This window comes from Antechinus flavipes, chromosome 1, assembly GCF_016432865.1.
Source record: "Antechinus flavipes isolate AdamAnt ecotype Samford, QLD, Australia chromosome 1, AdamAnt_v2, whole genome shotgun sequence".
In the NCBI taxonomy this organism is placed as follows: domain Eukaryota; kingdom Metazoa; phylum Chordata; class Mammalia; order Dasyuromorphia; family Dasyuridae; genus Antechinus; species Antechinus flavipes.
The window spans coordinates 484620073-484643915 of NC_067398.1; the positions used below are offsets into that span (position 1 = coordinate 484620073).

Sequence of the window (23843 nt, forward strand, 5' to 3'; positions counted from 1 at the left end):
CTCAATTATAAAATGGGGATAATAGTTCTTACCTTCTAGGTTGGTTGTGAGGATGAAATAAGATAATAAAACACAACACAATGTCTGGCACATAGTAGGGAATTAATAAATGGCTGTTCCCTTCCCCTTCTCCCCTTTTAAATTATTTTCTTATTTATCCTTGGTCTTGATTTTATTCCATTTTTGCTATCTGAAGATTGTTCTCTTTGGTAGAGAAATCAAGAACAAAATGGGATTTGTTTAAATTTACTTTCATCTGTGATTACCTTCTAATTCAGGGCAAGTATGAGACATATTCCTTTTTAGATCTTCATCTTGTTTTTAACAAAGCTGAAAGGTCATTTTTGTTGTCTTTAGCATTTTCATAAGCCACTAGTGTATGAGGCTTTAAGTATCCTGACCTTGTTTTTGTTTCCACTAATAATGATCATCCTTTGTAAATTTTGTGGTATAGGGCAGTGGTATCAAACTCAAAAAGAAAGCATACTATCTGGGCTGCATGTTGACTTAGAAAACCACATAGTAATATTATTTGTATTCTATTGTATTTTTATTTATTTTGTTAAATATTTCCCAAAGACACATCCATCTGGCTTATTTAACTGGGAGTGTTGTGTTTGATACTTCCCATTATAAGGGATAGGTCATTGGCATTGGAGCAAGGAAAACTTAGGTTTGCATGTTTTCATGTGTGATTCAATTCAACTTTGATTTAATCATGCAAAATAGTCTTCACTTTATACTCCAAGCCTTCCATTAAAAATAGTATTTATTTTAGAAAATACACATTGATTCTCTGTGGAGAGTCTAACTTTATCTTTAAATTGTATAAATTTTTAAAATTTATAACAGTTCAAAAGAATATTCACATTATGCATTATAAATTATGGGAAGAGTTGAATTAATACAAAGAAATATAATTAAAATGTAGTAGAATGAAATCAATTATTATTTAGGGGATTTGATATAATTTGTGTTATATATAAATACACACACACATATATATAAGAATATATAAAACATGTATATCATAGAGCTTATTAATTTCATTTGATATGATTTTTAAAAATTATATATAAATCAAATCATATTTTAAATGCAATAAAGGTGATAACTGTTTATCACATTATTTTTGTAATATAGTCACTATCATTCAATTTTATAAATTTTGTATTTTGTAAAAATAATCTGTTTTCACAGCAGTGAAAACTTTAATACAGAAGATCTTACCTTTTTTCTATTTTGAGACCTTTAAAAAGCATCAGTACACTCTCATAAAATTTTGTGGATGCGTATTTGTAGGGAATGGAAGAGAGAGATAAAAGAGCAATAAGGCTCTCTGATCTTTGAAAGAAAAACACACATATATACAAAACACATAATTTAGTGGCCAGATTGTAGAATCCTCCCTAAAGTGGTTACTTTGTATTATATTGTTGTTATTGTTGTTGGCAAAGATACTGGAATAGTTTGCCATTTCTTTTTCCAGTTAATTTTACGATGAAGAAACTGAGGCAAATAGGGCTAAATGACTTGCCTGGGATCACATACATAGTTAAGTGTCTGAGGCTAGATTTGAACTCAGGAAGAGGAATCCTCCTGACTTCAAGTCAGACACTTTATTCACTATGCTACCTTGCTGCCCTATAGTTATACTTTGAATTATATCTTTACTTAAAAGGTTCTTTTGCTTTTTTTTTTTTGGGGGGGGGAGGGGGGCAACAAATCTTTTAAATTGACTTCAGATACTTACATTTTTGGCTCATAGAATTTTAGAGATAGAAGGGATTATTTTACATGTGAAGTAAGAGGATTAGAGTCATTAATCAACTTGCTTGACATTTTGCAGAAAGTTGATGGCAGAATGTTTTTTCTAGTAGTTCTATCGATGAATCTGAATGTTTTAAAATAGTCATTTGGATTCATGTCTAATGAATCCAGTAGATGATGAATCATCTTTCCTACGAAACTCATTCCTTTTTGAATTCCTCTGTTTCTTAAACACCATCATCCTTTCATTCATCTATGTTTGGAATTTTGTAATCATTCTTTTACTCTCTCCATTCTATATATTTCTAACCATTTGTCAACTCTTTTTAAATAAACCTCTGTAATATTTCACATGTCCATCTATTTCTCACATGGTGACTACTCTGATATATCCTCTTCCTTTCTCTCTCTCCAAACAAAATTTGTGCTTATTATGTGTGATTGTGTGTAGTTTTGTGTGTGCATGTGTGTGATGTATTATATTACAGTGCAGTTTAAGAGCCCAAACTGACACTATAACTTCACATTAAGTTAAATTAATTAGATAAAATATTGTTCAGATTTGTTATTCAAGTATATTATATTTCATTATGTTTTACTAAAGGCATTTAAGTTTATATGTTAAATTGAAAAATTTTCTTGTGAACAACTTAAAATAACAATTTTATGTAAAGGAAACTTACCTCAAATAAGTTTTGGTTTTCTTTCTAGGTCCTGAATTTTCCTTGTGAAGCCTGTAAGGATGTTACTTTCTATGTGCCTATTGAATTAGAAGCTAAAGAAATTATTGGCAGAGGTAAGATATGGCAGAATATTTTGTAAATTTCAATTTAGACTCTGTTCTTTAAGCCCTTATTGGAAAATGTGAACAACCACAAAATTATTTACCTTGACTGTTTTCAATGTCATTTAGAAGTAGACAGAAGTCAAAATAATCTTGAATATGCCTTTACTCTTCATTTTATTGAGTTTTATATTTTTAAATCTTGGTCTGTGGTTTTGCTTCTGGTTGTGATTTTTTTTTTCAGTTTTCCTTTTAAATTCTTGTAATCTTTGTATTTCTATAATTACTTGTTAATATTTCCAATTAAAAAGTGGATTCCAGTGATACAGCTACATGAAGAGGATTGACTCCAGGGGAGTCAGGGACTCAGGGGAGAGGAGGGAAATTTTATAGACCTAGCGGTGAAAGGTATCATTGTAGTCTGAAGGTTTGTAATCTATTTTGGGCCTTGGTGCTAGTTTGGAGAAGCCCATGCACTCATCAGAATTTTATTAAAATGGTTTAATGCTCTATCTGGTACTCCCTCTTTTATTTGACAATTTTTCCTAGTTTAGGCATGTTGTTGTTGGGTTTTTGTTTGAGTTTTGTATATTTTCTTTTGTCTCAGTAAGAATGTGTGTAACTCTTTTTCTTGTATAGTCAATTAGTCATTTTCTACTCTTTGTGTCTGCATATTGGGTTTTCTTGGCAAAGATATGGGAGTAGTTTGCTATTTTCTTCTCCAGTTCTCTTTACATATGGTGAAATCAAGACAAACAAGATTAAGTGACTTGCTCATTAAGTTTTTGAGGCTGGATGTGAATTCAGATCCTTCTGATTTAAGGATTAGCACCCTATTTAATGTATAACCTAGCTGCTCTATGTTATTAGCTTAAGTCCTAGTAATAGAATGGTATCTCTTATAGATTATGTGCTATTTTTTTTTTAAGAAATGTGATTTCCTCAAGGAAATCATATTTTCAAGTCACATGCCAACTTATAATTTAAATATTTGTCCTTAAATGAGAATTTACCTTTACAAAAACATTTTAAAAGGGCATTTTAAATATATGTAAAAGGCTAATCAGTGTCTACTCAAAGAAGTGTATTTTGGATCCTTTTTAAAAAATGCATTCATTTAAAAATTACTTGTAAATGATTTTTAAAAAAATTAGTAGGAACATTTGATGATTTTAATGTGACTAGATTTTTCCTTCCCTGTTTATTATTCATTGAAAAGTCACTTGGATTTCTATAGAATTTTTTTTCTATTTTCATATTATCATGAATTTTTTTTCATACAGTTAATCTGGAAGAATGCTTCAAGTCTGCAAACCTTATTCAGTCAGGTGATACTGACTTTGGAATTGTAGAAAATGGTTCAATATATCCAACAAGGACACTTTTGTTGTCTTCAGGGAAGAGATCTTTTATCATATATCTTGTAAATACTCAGAATTGGAAACAAAAGGAAATAAACGTTACATTGGAACATCAAAAGAAGGTATTTAAAAAGTATAATAACATTTTATTTAAAAAACTAGTATCTTTTAAAACTATACCTCTCCACCAAACTGAAGGATAATTAAAACATCCTGTTATTGCTTCATTTTTAAATTTGTCGTCATCATATACATCATTAACATGATAATAAGATCTAAGCATCCTTTTGGACACAAAGTCTACCTTGACAATTTCTCTAGTATCTACTCCCTGCTTTCTGATGACACTAATACCTACCTGGTCTAGGCTTTCATTATTTATTGAAATAGCCTCTGGTTGTTTTCCCTGCCTTGTTTCTTCATACTCCAACACATTTTCTACTCACTTATCAAAGTGTTCTTCCTAAAGACCCATCTGGTCATGTTATTTCTTACACTTATTCTTTTTTCAATAATTTCTAATGGCTCCCTGTAGCCTCCATGATCAAAAAACCTTTGTTTGGCTTTTAAGACCTTCAAAATCTGCTTCTTCTTTGTTTTACAGCCTTTTTATGTCTTATTCTCTTACCTACTCTATGATTCAATGGCACTTTTTTTTTTCTGTTCCTCAAATGCAATGCCTACTGATTTCTCTGGCTTTCTTTTAATCTTTGTTAAAATTCTATTTTCTACAGTGAACCTTTCCTAGTACCCTTTAATACTAACATTCCTTCCTAGATTACCTCCAAGTTTCCCTGTATCTTGTTTGTACACAGTTGTTTGCATATTGTCTTTCCTGTTAGAATGTATGCTTCTTAAGAACAGGGTCTTGTTTTTTTTCTCACCTTTCTTTATATTCCTTGAACTTATCTTGGTTCTTGGTATATAGTAGGTGCTTAATAAACACTTTTTGCTTGATCTGGTATTGTTCTTGGCCACCTTGAGTTTTTATCTCATAACTTTTGTTTATAATATGGTGTATCATTTAGGGAGACCAGCTCCTTGAAAAGAAGCCTTTAAAATACAAGGCACAAAGGGTCACAGAAACAGATTGTGCCTCAGAGTGCCGTTACATTGTCTTTTAGGACTATTTTGGTCTTGATCTGCTAATGACAGGCAATCATTAGCTTTGCATCCCTACTAAAGATATCCTATGCCTCACCTCAGACCCATTGTCCTGCCAAACCTGTTCTCAAGCAAGTTATTTAGATAGGATAATAACTCATCTATAAAAATAGTTGTATTAAAAGGCATAATGTGATAAATAGAAAGAAGATTAACAACTTCTTTATGCAAGATAAACTGATAGAATTAAAGTGATTATATTCCTGTTTTATAATGAGAGAAATAACATTTAGAGTCTAAATCTTATCTCTACCAAGAGTATATTCTTTAACCTATTATTCAGGGAAAGCTTGTTCCCTTGGAAAAAAAAGACTCTTTTTGAGCTCTATGGATAAAAGGTGGTTTTCTTTATAAATTCAGTCAATTCCAATTCAGCCCCCCCCAAAAAAAGGATTAAAAATATTCAAGTGTAAGGTAAAAATATTTACATACTGACTCCTTATTCTGTAGAACTAAAGGTAATTAATCTTGAGAGGAAGTACAATTTATTCCTTCTTAACTTCAAGTAGTCCTTAAAACTTATTTCACATGGGAAATTTTAATTGGGATTTTCTGAAACCCAAGAAGTTGTAAAAATGACAGTCTCAGCTAAGAGGACCTTTTCAGCTCCCTAGTTCTATGCTTAGTACTTCCACATTTTGGTGAAGGCTATTTTATAAGAGAAGATGATTACAATTGGAGATTACTATCTGAGAGAAGATGATATAATTACAAGAAGATGATTGCTATGATAAAGGTTAAGATGATGAATATTTGTAAGCCTTTTTTTTAGTGACAACATTAGTCAAATTTTTAAAAAGACTGATTTTAACTCCTTTAATACCTCACTATTTAATTTCTATTTCAGTCCTCATTATTTGAGGATTTGGATTTACGGATTTTGGATGCTTAGGAAACCAAATGTCACTGTTTTTCCCTTTTCTTTTAAAACTAGAAACTGAACAAAAGACAAGTAAAAGAAACAATTCTCAGACGTGCCAAGAGAAGATGGGCTCCTATTCCATGTTCGATGCAAGAGAATTCCTTGGGCCCTTTCCCTTTATTTCTTCAACAGGTAGAGTTCAAATATATGTATACACACACATACATAAAAACTCTTACCCTTTGATTTACAAAGCTTCCATTTTTAGTAGCTGTTCAATTAAGATATTTAAAAATGAATCTGAATACAGTTATCTTTTTTGTTGCTGTTGTTGTTGTTGAGGCAGAGACTTGCCCAGGATCACACAGCTAGAACGTGTTAAGTGTCTGAAACCAGATTTGAACTCAGGTCCTCCTGATTTCAGGGCTGGTGCTCTATTGTGCCACTTAGTTGCCCCACATTTATCATTTTTTAACAATGTTTTACAACATTGGGAGTTATATTTCATGTCTTCTGCTTTTTTTTTTTTTTAATCAAGGACTCATTTATTAACTTTCTCCTCTGTTACTATGTTTTATATATTTAAAGTACCAATATGTATTTTATTATATTTTAAAAATTATCTCTTTCCCATTGCATAAGCATATAAACATGTACATTTAAAATTTATTGAAAAAACTAATTTGTTATAAATTTTGACCTTCTCTAAAAATTTATTTACTTTCTTTGTAGATCCAATCTGATTCAGCCCAGAAATATACTGTTTATTACTCCATCAGTGGACCTGGAGTTGATCAAAAACCTCTCAATTTGTTTTATATAGAGAAAGATACTGGGAATTTATTTTGTACTGGTCCTGTAGATCGTGAGACATATGAGGCTTTTGAGGTATGAGTTTAAATAATTAATGAGAATATTTTTGGATCATTTTGTTGGTTGCTCAGAATTGACTGAATCTTTTTGATGTTGTTTCCTCTCACTGTGGCTTTTTGATATATTATGCTCTGAATGGGTCTTAATATTCAAATATAGTATTTCTCATAGGAAATTTGTACCTACTGACAATTGCCTCACCTTTAGGAAGGTCAAATTGCATAGTCCAAAAAAAAATGTATTTAGCATCTAAAGACTTGAGTTTAATTCCTAATTCTCTAATTCAATTTTCATGTAATTTAGAAAAAAAGCATAACATTATCCTAGGTCTTAATTTCTTCAATTGTAAAATGAAAATGTTAGACTTCTTTATAGCTTTGAAGCTATTATCTGACCATATTTAAATTGAGAAGTTAATTTGTATGTGATTAAAAAGAGTTGTGTGTAGGACTACATTTTCTCTTATTTTCTATAGAAAAAGTAGAGATCTGAAATTAACAATCTGAATAATATTTGGAAAAAAAGCCTGAGAAAGGCAATAATAGTGATTGAAGAACTGGGGAAAAAAATCTATGTAGAATTCTAAAAACAAAATGAAGAGAGAAGCTGAAGAAAATTGTACTTATGCTCATTTGAAAGAAAGTTCTTTGAGATAACAGCTTAGTTCACTGTTCAATTTGTGAGATGATAGAACTTTAAACTTTACCTGATAAATTTGTTTATAAAACTAGAATCAAGTCAGCTTTGTTAGGCTACTAAATGTTTATCACGAGTTGTTATGAAATATTGATGAATGGACTAAATTATAATCAAAGAAATGTTATGATTTGAGTAATTATAACCACCTTTCAGTTTCAATACAAAGACTAAGAATTCATTTAATTTAGCATTTGATAGCTTTAGAAATGAAATTTATTATTTGTTTAATATCCTTACCCTCCTATTATAAAATTTATTTCAAAGGTTCTGAGGTGGCAGGAATTAACTCTTTAATAAAATAGTCTTCAAGGGTTGTTCTCCTGGGGAGGAGAAAGAGGGAGGAGATGGAGAAAATTTTTGGAATGCAGTTGCAAAGGTGAATGTTGAAAACTATCCTTGCATTTTTTGGAAAGTAAAATAACTACTAAAATTTTTAAACAATGAAACAAAAAAAAAACCTACACTCTTTAAATGGACATTCATCCTTTCCTTTGGTTGAAGACTTCAGTAAAAAGGAACTGAGTAAGTCTTGAGGAAGCCCATTCAATTTAGAATAGTTCTTCTACATCTTAAAAAGCATTTTCAAACACCAGTACAATTTCTCTAATTGCAAAACTACAACACAATTTGAATTCTAGCAGCAATATCAATATTATTTGTCCTTCATATTAAAAAAAATCATGAAATGAAGATAATACTCTAGCAAAGAAAATATTTTGATTTTGAAACCATCTATTATATAACACATCAAACTTCCTCATAAGAAAGGTAAAACTTAAGATATTTACTACTCAATTATTTAATAGTGAGTATTAGAGGAAAAGTTAAGTATTTAAAATGAAGGTAATTAAAAATGGTTATAGGAAAATAAGGCAAATAATAATTATAAAATACACTCTAATTTTAACATATCATGAGAATCAAAAAGACTATATTCTTCAAGCAAAATAAAATAGTTTTGGAAAAGTTAAAGAAGTTATTGCATGGAAAAAGATATTTAGCAACAACAGAAATTCAATAAATCAAAGTGAATTGTAGAGAGGTGAGTAAAATTAGACATTGTTCTTTTAACAGAAGGAATATAAATAAATATAATACAGAGCAAAATGCAGAGTAGAAAGAAAATGAGTTTTGGAGTAAGGATAAGAAAAGGTTAGGAAGGCTTCATGCAGGAGGTTTTTTGAATTTAGCCTTTAACCATGGAAAGAATTTCACAGAAGGATATGGAAAATAGTCATGGTAGAAGTTGGAGATTAATCCAAGTTTGGCAAATATCTAGTTTGATAATTTGTCACCTAATTTGACTAGAACATAGAAAACATAAAATATAAACTTGGGAAGGAAGCTTGGAGTCCATATTGTACAGGCCCTTAAATATGAGGTTAAGGAGTTTGACTTTTTGTTGGTCCTTTGAAAGTTTTTTTTTTTTTTTAAGATGATATGGTATTTCTTTTTTTTTTAAATTGTTATTTATTTATTTTCATTATATGTGTGTATGTATACTTACATATTATATATTTATTTTTCTTTTTAAATTCTGAGTTCCAGATTTTTTCTTTCCTTTTCTCCCCTCTCCTACCAAGAGAAACAACTATTTTCTGTTATAGTAATAATCAAATTAGGATTGAGGGTTTTTCCTTTTTATCTTATCATTTAGAGATCAGTCCTTATAGTCAGTCAATTTTTTTTAAAATAAAATTTATTTGGTATTTTATTTTCCCCTGGTTACATATAAAAACAATTTTTAACATTCATTTTTAAAATTTGAATTTCAAATCTCTCCTTTACTTTTCTTTCTCCCATTGAGAAATCAAATAATTTGATATAAGTTATAAATGTGTAGTCATGCAAAACATTTCCATAATAGTCATGTTGTAAAAGAAAACATAGTTTAAAAAAAAACCTCAAGAAAAATAATGTTAAAAAATATGCTTCAATCTGTATTAAGACACCATCAGTCTTTCTCTGGGGATGGACAGCATTTTTCATTGCAGGGGTATTGGATCATTGTATTGCTGAGAATTTCTGATCATCTTACAATATTGCTGTTACTTTGTACATATAACTTTTCACTTTGTATCTGCTTCTTTAAGCCTTTCTAGTTTTTACTGAGCATCCTGCTCAAGGTGAGACAATATCTAAAAGGCAGTCTATAAGTTGTGTGTCAAGTCAGGTATATATTAGAATTGAAGATCAGTTGCAAATATTTTCTCTGTCCTTTAAAAATAAAGAGCAGAATTTCTTTGAATACGTTAAAGGGAGAAAGTATTTAGAGAATCGGTAGGGTTCCAATGACCTCAGGAAGGTGATGTTTTAACTTGCAAATGAATTGTATTTAAGTGAAGTGGCTGCTGTGCAGTCACCAAACTCGCTCTCCTCCCCAGCCATCTGGGTCTAGTGGCAAGATGTAGATAGGGATGACTGGAGATCCTGGATGCAGTGGCATTATTGAACTAAGGTCTTTAACAGGTTTGACTGAGGCAACACCCAGTAAGTGATTAAGGCTAGGTGGGGCAGTTAATACTCAGATTGTTATTTATCCTTCATTCTTGACTAGGACCAAAGATATTAGGAAGATCATGTGGAGGTCTATTGTGAGAAGTTTGGAGTTGTTTTAACTGAGCAAGCCTCCAAATGATGAGGGTTTGCATTTTGAATATGTTTTGGGGGGGAACTTTTGATAATTGTTTGGGGAGGATTATGCAAATCAAATCAGAAGATGTGACCTACCCAGGACAATTTATCAGAACTAAAAGAAATATTTAGAAATCTCTATGGAGTAGAATTGTAGAGACTGGGAATCTATAAGGGAATATCGGAATCTTTAAGTGGGAAACCTTATATGGCATTGCCTTTTTAAATTTCCTTTTCCCTTCTTTCCCCTTCCTGGTCTCATTTTAGATGATTGTGTGATTTTTTTTGCAATATATTAAAACAAAGTCTTATGTTTCTTGTTCTTAATTTAAAAACTAGTTGCTTTATGCCTTTGTATACTGTCTGTCTTTCCTATCATCCCCAACTAATAAACTGAGTTGCTCCTGCTGCTTTAGGTTTAGGAATTTCTGATCAGTTGAGAAGTTTCCTTGATAATATTCCTGTCAGATATTTTTTGTTGCAGTATCTGAACATGACTGTCAATTTGGATAAATATCTATCGCTCTTTCACTTTGGTTTTGCCAAGACTGTTATGAGATAAAATAGGGTCAATGTCCATGTTAGTAAACAACTCCAAAATACTGAAAACTGTGTTTTCTGAGTTTTGTGTTCATTCTCTTTATATTATTTCTACTTTCTTCTCAATTTTAAAAGATATATTTTATTTGAAATTTGTTTATATCATAAGGATTTCAAGGTATATTATATAAAGGAACTCATAGGAAATAGAGCAGGTGAACTCATGTTCAATTGATTTAGCCAGTACAACATAGCTAAGTATGGGCAGAACTTAAAATAGCAGTAGAGTTCCCTAACTCGAATGTCATTCCTCATCCTACTATACTAGCCCTGGCTTACCCCTCTGAATTTCCAGTTTATATTTGAAGTACAACACTTTCTAAATATAGCGTGATATCTCTTATTGTGGTTGATATAATGCCACTTTGAATTTTATGTTCTGTTAGTTGTGCTTTGTTGTGATGAAAAGGATTTAGTAAGGAAAGTGGAGACAACATCTCCAAATTTGGTTCGTTGTTATATTTTAACCTTTTTCTTTTTTATAGATAGTAGCTTATGCTTCCACTCCAGATGGATATTATTCAGATTCTCCTTTACCACTTACTATCAAAATTGAAGATGAAAATGACAACTATCCAATGTTCACAGAAACAGTTTATAATTTTGAGATTCTTGAAGGCTCTAGAGTCGGTAAGCACATCATCAATAATAATTAATAGTAAATTTGCTCTGTTTGAATGTTGTTTAATTTTTATTTTATTATTATTATTTGCTAAGGCAATTGGGGTTATGTGAGTTGCCTAGGGTCACACAGCTAGGAGGTGTTAAGTGTCTGAGGTCAGATTTGAACTCAGGTCCTCCTGACTTCAGGGTTGGGGCTCTATCCACTGCCCTACCTAGCTACCCCTTGAAAATTGTTTAAATGTTATTTTGAGTGATCAAGTTTCTTATTGATTTGGTGCTGCATTAAATTATGCTTTTTCACTTGGCATTTGGTGGAAGCCTCCTAAAAGAATTCCTTTTAAGACAACAGCCATGAGTTTTTTAATCTTGACCATACAACTTCCTCTTTTTTTTTTTGACATTTTCCTTAAAATCCTATATATCTTTAAAAAAATTATAGCTTTTTATTTACAAAACATATGCATAGGTAATTTTTCAACACTGACCCTTACAAAACCTTCTGTTCCAACTTTTCCCCTCCTTTCCCCCATCCCCTCCCCTAGATGGCAGGCAGTCCAATACATGTTAAATATGTTTAAGTACATACAACTTCCTCTTTACACAAATCCTTGCTTCTCTCATTTCTTCATGTTGTTGCTGGTGTCTTTTAGCCCCTACAAGAAAAAAAAAAAAAAGAGATGATCAGGCTAAATCAGGTTGATCTAAATCACTAATTAAATAAAAATCCCAAATATATACTTTAACTGTTATTTATGTGTGTTTTCTATCTGCTAACTTAATTATCTTGACAATTTAGCAAGAGGTGTCTTTAAATAGAATTTACCCTTCCTGCTTAGTGCATTTTCTCTGCCCTTTTTACTATCTAAAGAATAAATAAAGAAATTAAGAATAAAGAAAACAATAAAGAAATAAAAATTTTCTAACATTCATTTTTACATTTTAAGTTTCAAATTCTCTCTGTCCTCTAGTCCTTTTTCCACTCCTTGAGAAAACAAGTGATAACATATTCATATTCACCTGAAGTCATGAAAATTATATTTCTATATTAGCACTATTTAAAAAAATAAGAAAAGTAAAAAAATATATTCTTCAATCTGTACTCACAATTCATCAGTTCTCTATCTGGAGGTGATTAGCATATTTTATCATGAATCCTTTATAATTGTGGATCAATATATTCATTAGAGTAGCTAAGTTATTCACAGGTGATCATCATTACTGTATTGTTTTAATGTAAACATCTTGGTTTTATTCATTTCACTGTGTGTGTCAGTTTGTGTAAGATTTCCAAGGTTTTTCTGAAACCATCTTGTTTATTATTTCTTATAGCACAATAATATTGCATTACAATTATATACCACAACTTGTCCATCTTCCCTTCAGGTGATGGGCATCTTTTAAATTTCTAATTCTTTCCTCCCAAATTCCTGCCAAATTTATTAATAAGAGAAAATATGTATTCTTTGAAGATTATCACATAGTTCAAGTCGTCACTCCTTGACATATAAAATTGTAGATAAGATATAGTTTTGGAAATCAATAGAATAATATTTTGAATTGTGAATAAAATAGAATGTGCTGTCATTGTTCATTGTGTAGTTGTTAACTGATAATTGGTGGCTTTTAAAAAATATATCTTATATTAGTTGTAATTGGCACCATGACATAGATAATTGACTTTGTGCCTATAACACCTTAGCTTAAGTTTTATCTCAGACACATGCTGGTTTCTTAAGCTCTTAGTGATTTAATAAATTCTGTAATAGTATAAATTGAAGTACTAACTTACAAAAATGGAGTGAGTTTCCTAATATAGAAATCCATCCTATCCATTTTTAGGAAAATACTATTAAAATGTTTGAAGTTCTTTCCCTTCAGAATTATTTCTCAGATTTTTGCTAATATTCTCACAAATTTTCAGAATATAGATTGGCTCTCCCTAATAGTACGATTTGATTCTATGAAAACTTAATGTTATGTCAAATGGTATTAAAGGAATAGTAGATTCCATAGAAATAGTAAGCCATCTGTCCAATGTGTTCCAGCAAGATTTTGAGAATTTATAATGTAGTTGTATAAAAAATATTTGAACAGTGTTAAGGTAAAGTAATATTAATTTGAAGTTACCTTATTTGGGATAAAACCATATAGATGAGAGATATAAGGTTATATTTTTGTGGAGACTGAAGAGGATTTTTTTTTTTTCCTACTTCCAAATGTATAGGTACTGTAGTGGGGAAGGTATCTGCCACAGATAGAGATGAACCTGATACAATGCACACACGCCTGAAGTACTCCATTATAGATCAACAACCACCATCTCCTAAATTATTTGCAGTGCATCCTGTTTCAGGTGTGATCACCACAATATCACATCAGCTGGACAGAGAGGTAATACCTACTTGCTATGTCACATTTGACTGAAAAATATTATTAAATATGATTCCAATTTGGAGAAATGCCTTTTAGCTGAAATGTGGGGAAAAATTCTAGTCAAAGAGTCAGATCATGTAAAAGATGTTGTAATGAGATGACATATTTTATGATTTTCATATTTTATTTATTACTTTATTTTAATAAAATGTGATATACCATTAAGAGAAAGGAATATAATATAGTTACCAAAGATGGAAGAACAATGAAAAGTAATAAGGGCCAAGAAGATTGGTACTGCTCATTAAAAGCATTCTTGAAATTGTTATTTTGATTTTTTCCTGTGTATCGATATGTTATTTCCCTTGGGTTTAGTTGAAACTGAAGTTATGTAGGTCAGTTTGCTTTGGTTCATGCATAACTACAGTCCATACTCTTAGCCTCCATAATCTGGCTTAAAAAATGTGTTGTTGGTCACAAAATGGACTGAAAGGGCAAATGTGGATGATGGACCAGCATATACTGATTGTTCATCTTGAAAGTAGAATTCAGAATACATGTAGCATATTTTAATGTAAGGGTAATGTTGTTGTCGTTGTTATTGTTATTATTTTTATTGCTCAACCCTTAGATCACAATATACATTTTTCCAATCTATAAATGATCAGAAGTAAAACAATAATAATTTATTCAACAAAATATTAAACACTCTTTATATTGTAATGTTCTGGCATTATAGTGGAGAGAAAGAATAATTTCTTCTTTTCACAGAGTTAAGATCTCCTTAGAGAAAGAAAAGATGATGATGATGAGGAGAAGAATGAAGAGGAGAAGTATCTGTTCTTTTCTCCCTTCTCATCCAATTAGGCTTTCTTATATGAAAAAACAATACTCTCCATATTTGTGAATAACATAGTATTGGGAGGACTAGCTAATACATTGAATAACTTTTCCCTCTCAAAAAAAAAATAGCCTGATGGATAGCATTGAATATAATATAGTAAGATGTAATTTAATCAAGATAAATGTAAAATTTTGTATTTTGATTACAACTTCATAAGATAGCTAGACAGGTATTTGAGAAGGATCTGAAGGTTTGTGTTGATTACAGTCTTGATAATGGTACAATATGGCAACCAAATTTCTTGAGAGGAATATTGTACAGAACAAGAAGACTGCTAAAGGTAAAGTGTTTGAGTTCTGGTAAAAAAAACCTTTTTGTGACTTTTATTTTTATTTTTTAATAAAATCTTTTTTGTGTTTAAATTTTCCTGTTATTACTCCTCTTTTATTTTGCTATCTTATATATAACAAAAATATTTTTATAGAAAAAGAGGAAGAGAAAGAATTAGCAAAACTAACCAATATATTAAAAAAAATCTGAAAATATATATAGTGTACATATCTGTGGAGTCTCCTTCCTTTGGAAAGGAAAAGAGATGGAAAGTCTTCTCACTTCTTTTAGGCCATGATTGTTTTTTAAATAATTTTATAATTTTTATAATTTTGTTTTGTGCTATTGTTCCATTTAAATTGTTTTCCTAGGGTTTTTGTTGTTGTTGTTGTTGTTGTTGTTGTTGTTCTGCTTATTTCACTGCATCAGTGTGGAAATCTTTCCATACTTTACTGTAAAGATCATACTCATCATTTTTTATGTTGCTGATAGTTGTTTTTCAGTCATGTCAGATTCTTTATGATTCCATTTTTTTTAAGCAAAGATACAAGCCATTTCCTTCTCAAGCTCATTTTATAGATGTGTAACTGAAGCAAATAGGTTAAGTGACTTGCTCAAGGTCACACAACTATTAAGTATCCAAGGCCAGATATGAATTTAAGAAGTTAAATTTTCTTGACTCCAAGTTTGGTGTTCTAACCTGTGCCTTGTAATTTATTGTAATACAATAATATTCCATTATATTGCTATTCCATAATTTGTTTAGCTATTCCCTAATCCATGGACATCTATTTTAGTTTTGTGTTTTCTTTAAAAAAGAAAATTTCAAAATAAGAATAAATGATTTCCTTAAAATGAGAAAATTTTATGTATCTATAACTTAGTGAAAAATAGTAATGAAGTTCATTTGGAGAAACAAAAAGGTGAGGAACTTCAAACAAATAATGAAACGAAATGGAAACAAAGAGGGTTTACAAGTGCCACATCTCAAATTATACTACAAAATAGTTATTTTTTAAAAGAATTTGATAGTGGTTAAGAAAGAGGGATTCAGTAGTGGAACAGATTAGATATTTGACATACAGAAACAGATATGTTTAATTTCTGACTATTTGATAGATACAAGTCCCAACTACTGAGATGAGACCTCACTATTTTGCAAAAATTTCTGGGAAAATTGTAAAATAATGTGGAAGAATTTAGATTTAGATTAATACCTCTTACTGTATACAAAAATAACCTTCCATTGGACATGTGATCTAGATATAAAAGGTCCTTTCATAAATAAATTAGGGGAACATGGAAAATATTGTTTATTAAATTTAGATATAGGAGAAAAAACCTATGGCCAAAGAAGATATAGAGAATATCATAAAAGATTAAATGTAAAATTTTGTTACATAAAATTTTAAAAGTTTTTACACAAATAAAAATGGAAAGCTAAGATTAAAAAGGAAACAATTTACTAGGGAAAAATGGATAGCAAATTTCTTTGCTAAAGATCCCATTTCCAAGATCTGTAAGAAATGGACTCATGTGTATAAAAGATCCATTTCCCATTTGATAAAGAGTCTAATAATATGAACAAACATTGGATTTTCCCACTACAATTGAATTTTTACTTTTGGTTTCAGGTAGTAGACAAATACAAATTGACAATGAAAGTACAAGATATGGATGGTCAATTTTTTGGTTTGATGAATACATCAACTTGTATCATTTCAGTAAAAGATGCAAATGACCATGCCCCCACTTTCATAAAGTCTATGGTAAGTAGTTATACTTATTTAAAATAAAATGTATTATAACCAATTGTAACATTTGTGAATCATGTCATTTGAGTTAATATATAATTTAATTTTCTGAAAAATAAGCAGATTACAAAGTAGGAAGTATATTATTTAAATAAAATTAGAAGATAGCTAATATACATAAGAAGAAAATTGCTTTATTTGATTAGCATAATAATTCCATTTCTTTATCACATAGGCTAAACCAATTTTTATTCCAAAATGCATTATTTGAAAATTATCCTGAATGACAGGACTATTTGAATTCTTTGTTTTAAATCATATTCGTAAAAACTGTGATATCAAGTGCTCTGGGAGTTAGGGGAGGGAGAACTTATATTACCGTTAACATAGTCTTCTTTCTTTGTAAAATAAATTGCTAATGAGACTTTAATTTATTTCAGTATGAAACATCAATTGAAGAAAATACAATCAAGATGAATATTTTGCGAGTAGCTGTACAAGATAAGGATTTGCCTAACACTGCTAATTGGAGAGCTAATTATACCATTTTAAAAGGCAACGGAAATAAAAATTTTGAGATTGTGACGGATCCCAAAACCAATGAAGGTGTTTTATCTGTTATTAAGGTGAGAGAAAAAAGGGAAAAAAAAATCATAGCTTGAAAAGTCTAAAACGTGCCATATTGACTTTAAATAAATTAAACGAACTTTGACATTTACAGGAATAAAACAAGTACTTAAAATGTAAAAATCTGTGCTTTTATTCATATGCAAGCACTCTTTCCTATATTCAAGAACATTTAGAAAATTGTAAGATTTTAATTAGTAAATTACTTCCAGTCCTTTGTAGCTAGAATCACCATGCCAATATGACATTAATTGATATACTTGACTCATGCTTTTTCCAGTTCTAGAAGCTGCTCCAATTCAGTAGACCAGGAAAGTAGGATCCATAAATATCTGCTAAGATTATATTTACTTGTTTCAAGAAGTGTGATTTTTACTGTTTCAGTTCAATATTGACAATATTCAGAGACTTCTAGGTTCACCTATAGATTAATTAGATTTTCCTGGCATTTGGATATAAAATTGGGAAGCCTTGACTTTTTTGAGGGTTTACTACAAATGCTTAAAGCAGAAAGAAAATCTTTTCCAAAGAAAAAGGGAAACCATATTTTTTCTTACCTTTTTGGGAAACTTGATGGAATTCCAAACTACCAGAATTCAAAAGCCTTATAACCAGGGTCAGAGTTTCTCAAGTCAGTTTTGGTCTTGAAAAATTTCATAGAGAACTCTTATAGTTTTGACCAAAGGACTCTAGGAGTAGTAGCTATGGCACCCCTACCTGAAATAGGTTTCAGTCAATCAGCTATTAGGATTCTTGAGCTATTGGCAACCTTAGTTGCTGAGGAGGGCCATTGTCTTTTCTCATGTAATTATCTGAGAGACAACATGATAGCAGTGGAAAAATTATTGAATTTAGAGTCATGGACATGGTTTCAGATTCTAGTCTGGCCTCTGTTTAACTATGTGAACTTAAGCAAACCACTTAGCTTCTAAGAGCCCAAATTCCCTCATCTGTAAAATAAACATTTGGGTTAGATGATTTCTAAAACCACTTCTTTCTCTAAAGCAGAAGGGTGTGTGTGTGTGTGTGTGTGTGTGTGTGTGTGTGTGTGTGTGTGTGTAATGGAGCCCTCTGACAATCTGGTGAATCCTATAGACTTCTTAGAATAATGTTTTTAAATAATTGAAGGAAATTATAAATGTCATTTAGAGGTTAGAGAAAATAATAAATATGTAATTTTTTTTCAACCAATGAACCTCTTGTTAAGAGCTTATGCTCTTAAAACATAAACAGCACCTATATGAGGATTTCTGAATTAGTCTTTGTAATTTCAAAAACATCCCAGAAATAAGTGTTGGTACTTGACTATTTCTACCCCTTCATGTCCGGTGAAATTCAATATTTAGAGGAGTTTCTGGCTACTTGAAAAGCCTATGTTACTAGAAATGATGTTCACATTTCATAGATGTAATCTATGAGCAAAGTTTGGAACTATACATTTATTTAACCTTTTAAGTTTAAATCCTGGAATCTTAAGAATTGGGTTCAATCCAATTCAGTTCAATCCAAACCTGAAAGGAATTACCACTGTAACATATCCAATCTCTGCTTGAAAACCTTTGAGGAAGGGTACTCATCACCTGTTGAGGCATCCCCTCCTTTTGAACAGTTTTAATTGTGAAGAAGTTTTCCCCTGACATCAAGTATAAATTTGTCTCTTTACAACCTTCATTCTCTCCTCTTTATTCTGTCCTCTCAGAACAAACAGAGCAACCTAATCCCTCAACCATATGACTACTCTGTAAATATTTCAAAACTGTTATCATCCCTTTCCCTTCCCTTCCCTCTGAGTTTTTAGACTAAACATTCCTGTTTTCTTCAACTGATCCTTCTATGACAGAGATTCAGAGCTTTACATCATCTTAGTTGCTCCCTGTATATTATAAAGTTCTTCAATATCCTTTCTAACTGGCTATATTTTGCCAGTCCTCTCATGGGTTTCCTCCCTCCTAGTTTCATAAATGAAGTCAAATTTGATTTCCACTGTTAAGACCTTTAGTTCTTTTTAAATTTCTTAAGCTTGGGTTATTTGCATATAGACGTTGAGACCCTAGGTTTTACAACGAGTGCTTTTTCTTGGAATTTTTCTCTTGTGAATTTCTGGGTTTTTGTTACTATTCTTTTTACTTTTTCTTTCCATTTAACTTGGAGCACATACAAAGTCTTTATCCTCCATCCTTTTTATTTTAAAGCTCTTTTGATTGGGAAGATTGCTGGAAAATATCATTAGATTCTATTAAGTTTATTTTGTAACTAGTCAATAAATGTCATATCTGTCATAGTCCAGAAATAAAAATCTCATTCTCAGGTAAGCATTCTTAGATGACTGTTCTCTTTCCAAATTAGTTTTTTTTTTCTTCTACTTCCCTTTCTTTCAATAGACAGAAGAAAAATGCAATCCATGTTTTTATGGTCTTTTTCTTATCCAAGAGTTCATAATTGCTGGCAATACTTTTTAAGGTTCCTTTTTGAAATATATTTAATGCCCATGTGAATATCCAAAAGTAGAGAGTCATCATTTGTTTTTGATAAGTTGTGAAATGGTCTGTGATGTCATGGACACACACAACCCAGAAGACAATAGATTTTTCTATTGTTGTCAGGTTGACAAATAACTGCCTCAGTTACCACTAAGCAGGAAATCACCACCAACTATTACTGCTATTTATTCTCTTCTTCTGACCCTTTGGCTCTAGTACGTCAGTGAATCACCAATTCCTACTCCTCCTGGAATATTTAAGTATCTTGGGAAAGAATTAACAAGTTTCCTGGCACTCTACATAGTGTTGGAGATACCAAAAAAGGCAAAAATAGGACTGTTCTCACTTTCCCCAAAAAAAAATTCAAAGAAAAACATCAAATCATTCTTTCCTTGCAAACAATTATATTCATACAAAATACAGATAGTATATATGTGAGGTAATCTCAGTGGCAAGTGATGAAAGTGGGGTAGGATTAGGAAGGAATTCTGGGAAAAGATGTTTTAAAGAAGGGGGATTAGTACTGAATTTTGAAAGAAGCTAGAGAAGTCAGAAGATGAAGAAAAAATGGCATTCATACCATGAACACAAAATTCAGTTGGGTAAATGTATAAAGTACTTTGAAAATGTGATTCCTTGGAAGTTTTCTTTAATTTTCTAAAACAAACAAAAGCAATAACAACATATTCTTAATACTGATTAGCCACAGTTAACCCTGTTTGCATTGGAGTAGCAGTCTCCCATAATATCACATTATTTCTACCTAAAAGTTAGACTTTTCAATATTTACATGTTCTCCCAAGTGATTATTAATTACCAAGTGATTGGAAAAAAAATGAGAGCACATTCCAAGAGTTTTAGTCTAGGGTGTGCATGTGATGCTAGAATCTCCTTTAGCTAGAAAAGACTAGGAGGAGGAGGAGCAGTAATTAATGATTTCCCTCTTCAGGGGTCACCAAGGTAGCTATTTGTCAACTTTATAACAACATTAGAAGTACTGTCTTTTTGAGACACACATTGATGACATAATAGAGAACCTCTTAAGACTTAACAAAACAAATGAGAGCTATCTATTTCTGATTATTCCTTTTGGAGCAACTAAACTTTTCTTTTTCTTTTTTCTTTCTTTCTTTTTTTTTTGTGGGGGAGAATGTGCTGTAAAGATATTTGAGAATTATAGATTTCATAGGTTTTTTTATGGAGGTCTTTAGGATGATCTAATAGTTTTCAGATTTGGGGTATATGTATAATTATGATAACAAATTTTCATGCCTTTTTTATTCTGATGGGATTACATTTGTTGTCAAAATTGGCTAATTATTATTAACTTGGTCATGTGTCACATGAACATTTAAAGTGCTGTAATTTTTTTTTTTTTTTGTAGCCACTGGACTATGAGGAAAATAAGAAGGTGATACTGGAAATTGGTGCAACCAATGAAGCCCCATTTTCTATTGATATACGGAGCATAAGCACAGCTGTGGTAACAGTGAATGTAATAGATCAGAATGAAGGTCCGGATTGCAGGCCAGCAGCACAAAGTGTTCGCATTAAGGAAGATGTATCTGTGGGGACAAGAGTTAATGGGTATAAAGCACAAGACACAGAAACCAGAAGCGGTAGTGATATAAGGTACAAATAACTGCTTATGTACATGAACAGTATTCTGTCCTGTCTGAGTGAAGGCCAGTTCTTAGGCAAACATTGAGGTTAGGGAAGGACAATTCCTTGTGAGGAGAGAGGCAGGATCTGGGTTAAGAGCCAAGAAAATGTAAAATAAAAAATAAGTCCATGTCCTTATTAGGGTTTTTCAGACCACTGAATTTCTAGGCACTGTGATAAGTTGAAAAACTGGTTTTAGGAATGAAGCTTTTGGTTGGGAGGTTAGTATTGGAACAGGAAGCAACATATAGGGCATGTCATTAGAAATGACCATTTGTCTAACAGACAACTTACCTCCCTGATTCAAGCCTTTTATAGAGTTGTGTGCATTCTCCACCTCTACCCATTGCTGATAAGAAAGCAGGGTCACAGACACAGGGTCAGTTTTGTTTTCTCTTTGCTCATCCCTTTGAAAGAATGCTATGAGCTCAGACATCATTCTATCAGTCAGCATTCCTCTCCAGACTTCTTGCTGTGGTTTGGGATAGCTTTCAGTGAAAAAAATCTTTATCTTTTCCATGTCTTGTACATTTTGTGGGCCACTTCTCATGTCCCTTTTTCAGCTGTGTACCATTGCTAGTCCATAAAATCTTGAAGGATGTCCCATATCCCGTGTGAAGTAATGATCATCTGATTAATGTATTTTATTAACTTTTAACCAATTAACTATAGCAATCAAGGACATGAATTCAATTCAAATGAACAAATATTTATTACATACCTGCTATGCTTAAGCCACAGTGTTAGTCATTAAGGGTACAAGTACAGTCAAAAGGGGATCAGAAAATTTCTACTCTCAAAGACTATTTTACTAATGAGGTGTGCTAGAGAAATTGTTCTAGATCAAGGGGTGATGAAAAGAGGAGAGTAATTAGAGCTAAGAGGAATTTGATTGATAAAGGAGGCAGCCCTTTATATCAGTTTTTGGGATGACCTAATAGTGTGAGGTTTATGGGAAGTATTTCCATAGAATGATAGTATTCACCTTCTCCTTTATATACCATTTCCCCCCCTATGAGTTGGTTTGACTTCCAACTTCTCTAGGAACTGCAGTGTGAAGGGTAGGTGGGATGAACAATGATGGTGGTAATCATAGTTCTTATGGAAATCTGTGTTCTGAATAAATGGTGTTAATAACAAGATTCAGGAGTGGATACTGAGGTGGAGCAATCATTCTAAGAGACAGTAAAAGTGGCACCAGAGATTTTTCTAGGATTCAATTCATGTTCCTCTTAATCAGGGAATTAAAGTATTAATTACATTAGGTAAATTAAATTAAATTAGGGAAAGTACAATGAAGAAATGAATTCTCTTCAAATGGATCATGAAGGCACGTAAAATGAATGTGAGAGATATTATAATGAATTGTCTGAGGTGATGTGAAAAGGGAACAACATGGAGCAAAAAAAAAAAAATACTCTTCAGGAAAAGGCAGGTAAGCTTTGGTTTTAACTGGAGTCTACCATAAGGGAAGAAATGCGGCATCTTGTTAAAACTCAAGATAATGTCTTATATCTGGGGCCAAAGACATATCCATGATATAATTTGAAGCTACCCTCATTTAGGATTGGAGGGAATTGATAGAGATTGTAGTAAGGTTGCTTCCTTATCCCTATATCCCTAGCTCCTTGGTCTGGACACGTAATGATTTGACATTCTGGCTAACATGCCACAGTTGTAATCACCTAGTTTTGTTATAGTTTCAATTCCCTAAAATCATAGACAACCAAGTAGAACCAAGATATCTGTGGCCTGATGCTGAACTGTCAGGGAGAATATAAAACTTTACAAATAAAGTTTCACTGGTCAGGACCTATCTGCGTAGTAGTGGAGGCATAAGACCCTTTTGGATATTGAAAAATAACCATTTTTAAGGTACGCCTTCTTCATGTCCAACCAGAAGTGGGATAACTAAGTCTGATTCCAAGCACTTTTCACTTCCTTCTGGCAGATGAACTCTTAAGTGACTTGTTAAGGTTTAGTGTCTGTATCACATATAAGACTCTAGTTGAGATTCTTCTTTTCAAGATAGCATGTCTATCTTCACATTTCATGGTCTAGGAACATAGAGTCAGAGTGAAGGTAAATCTTCTTAATAGAAATGCCCACTAGATCTGGCATTGATGGAGCTGTCAGGTGTCTGAAATTGCTTTGGCTTGTCATAGCACAGTGGAGATAGAATACTAGTCTTAGAGTAAGAAAAAGTTGAGTTTACATCCTTCCTCAGTACATCTTATCTGTGTGATCCTGAACAAGTCATTTAACTTATTAGGCTAGTTTCTTCATCTGCAAAATTGTGGCAATAATGTGTACCTTCCAAGGCTGTTGATAAGGATTAAAAGAAATAATTTTTAAAGTGCTTAGTACAGTGCTGTCACACAGTATTATGTAAATGTTAGCTA

At 31.6% G+C, this 23843-nt stretch overlaps 1 protein-coding gene across 2 annotated transcripts in view; it reads left to right on the plus strand.

The window, feature by feature from the left end:
- Window positions 1-23843, plus strand: part of LOC127543921 (desmocollin-2-like) — a 57361-nt gene that overhangs the window by 13725 nt on the left and 19793 nt on the right. For both annotated transcript variants that reach the window (XM_051970295.1, XM_051970296.1), the window contains exons 2-10: window positions 2482-2566; window positions 3838-4037; window positions 6014-6133; window positions 6674-6829; window positions 11233-11377; window positions 13596-13762; window positions 16553-16687; window positions 17113-17298; window positions 21164-21411. In XM_051970295.1, coding sequence (XP_051826255.1) covers window positions 2482-2566; window positions 3838-4037; window positions 6014-6133; window positions 6674-6829; window positions 11233-11377; window positions 13596-13762; window positions 16553-16687; window positions 17113-17298; window positions 21164-21411 — 1442 coding nt within the window. The remainder of the gene's footprint in view (window positions 1-2481; window positions 2567-3837; window positions 4038-6013; window positions 6134-6673; window positions 6830-11232; window positions 11378-13595; window positions 13763-16552; window positions 16688-17112; window positions 17299-21163; window positions 21412-23843) is intronic.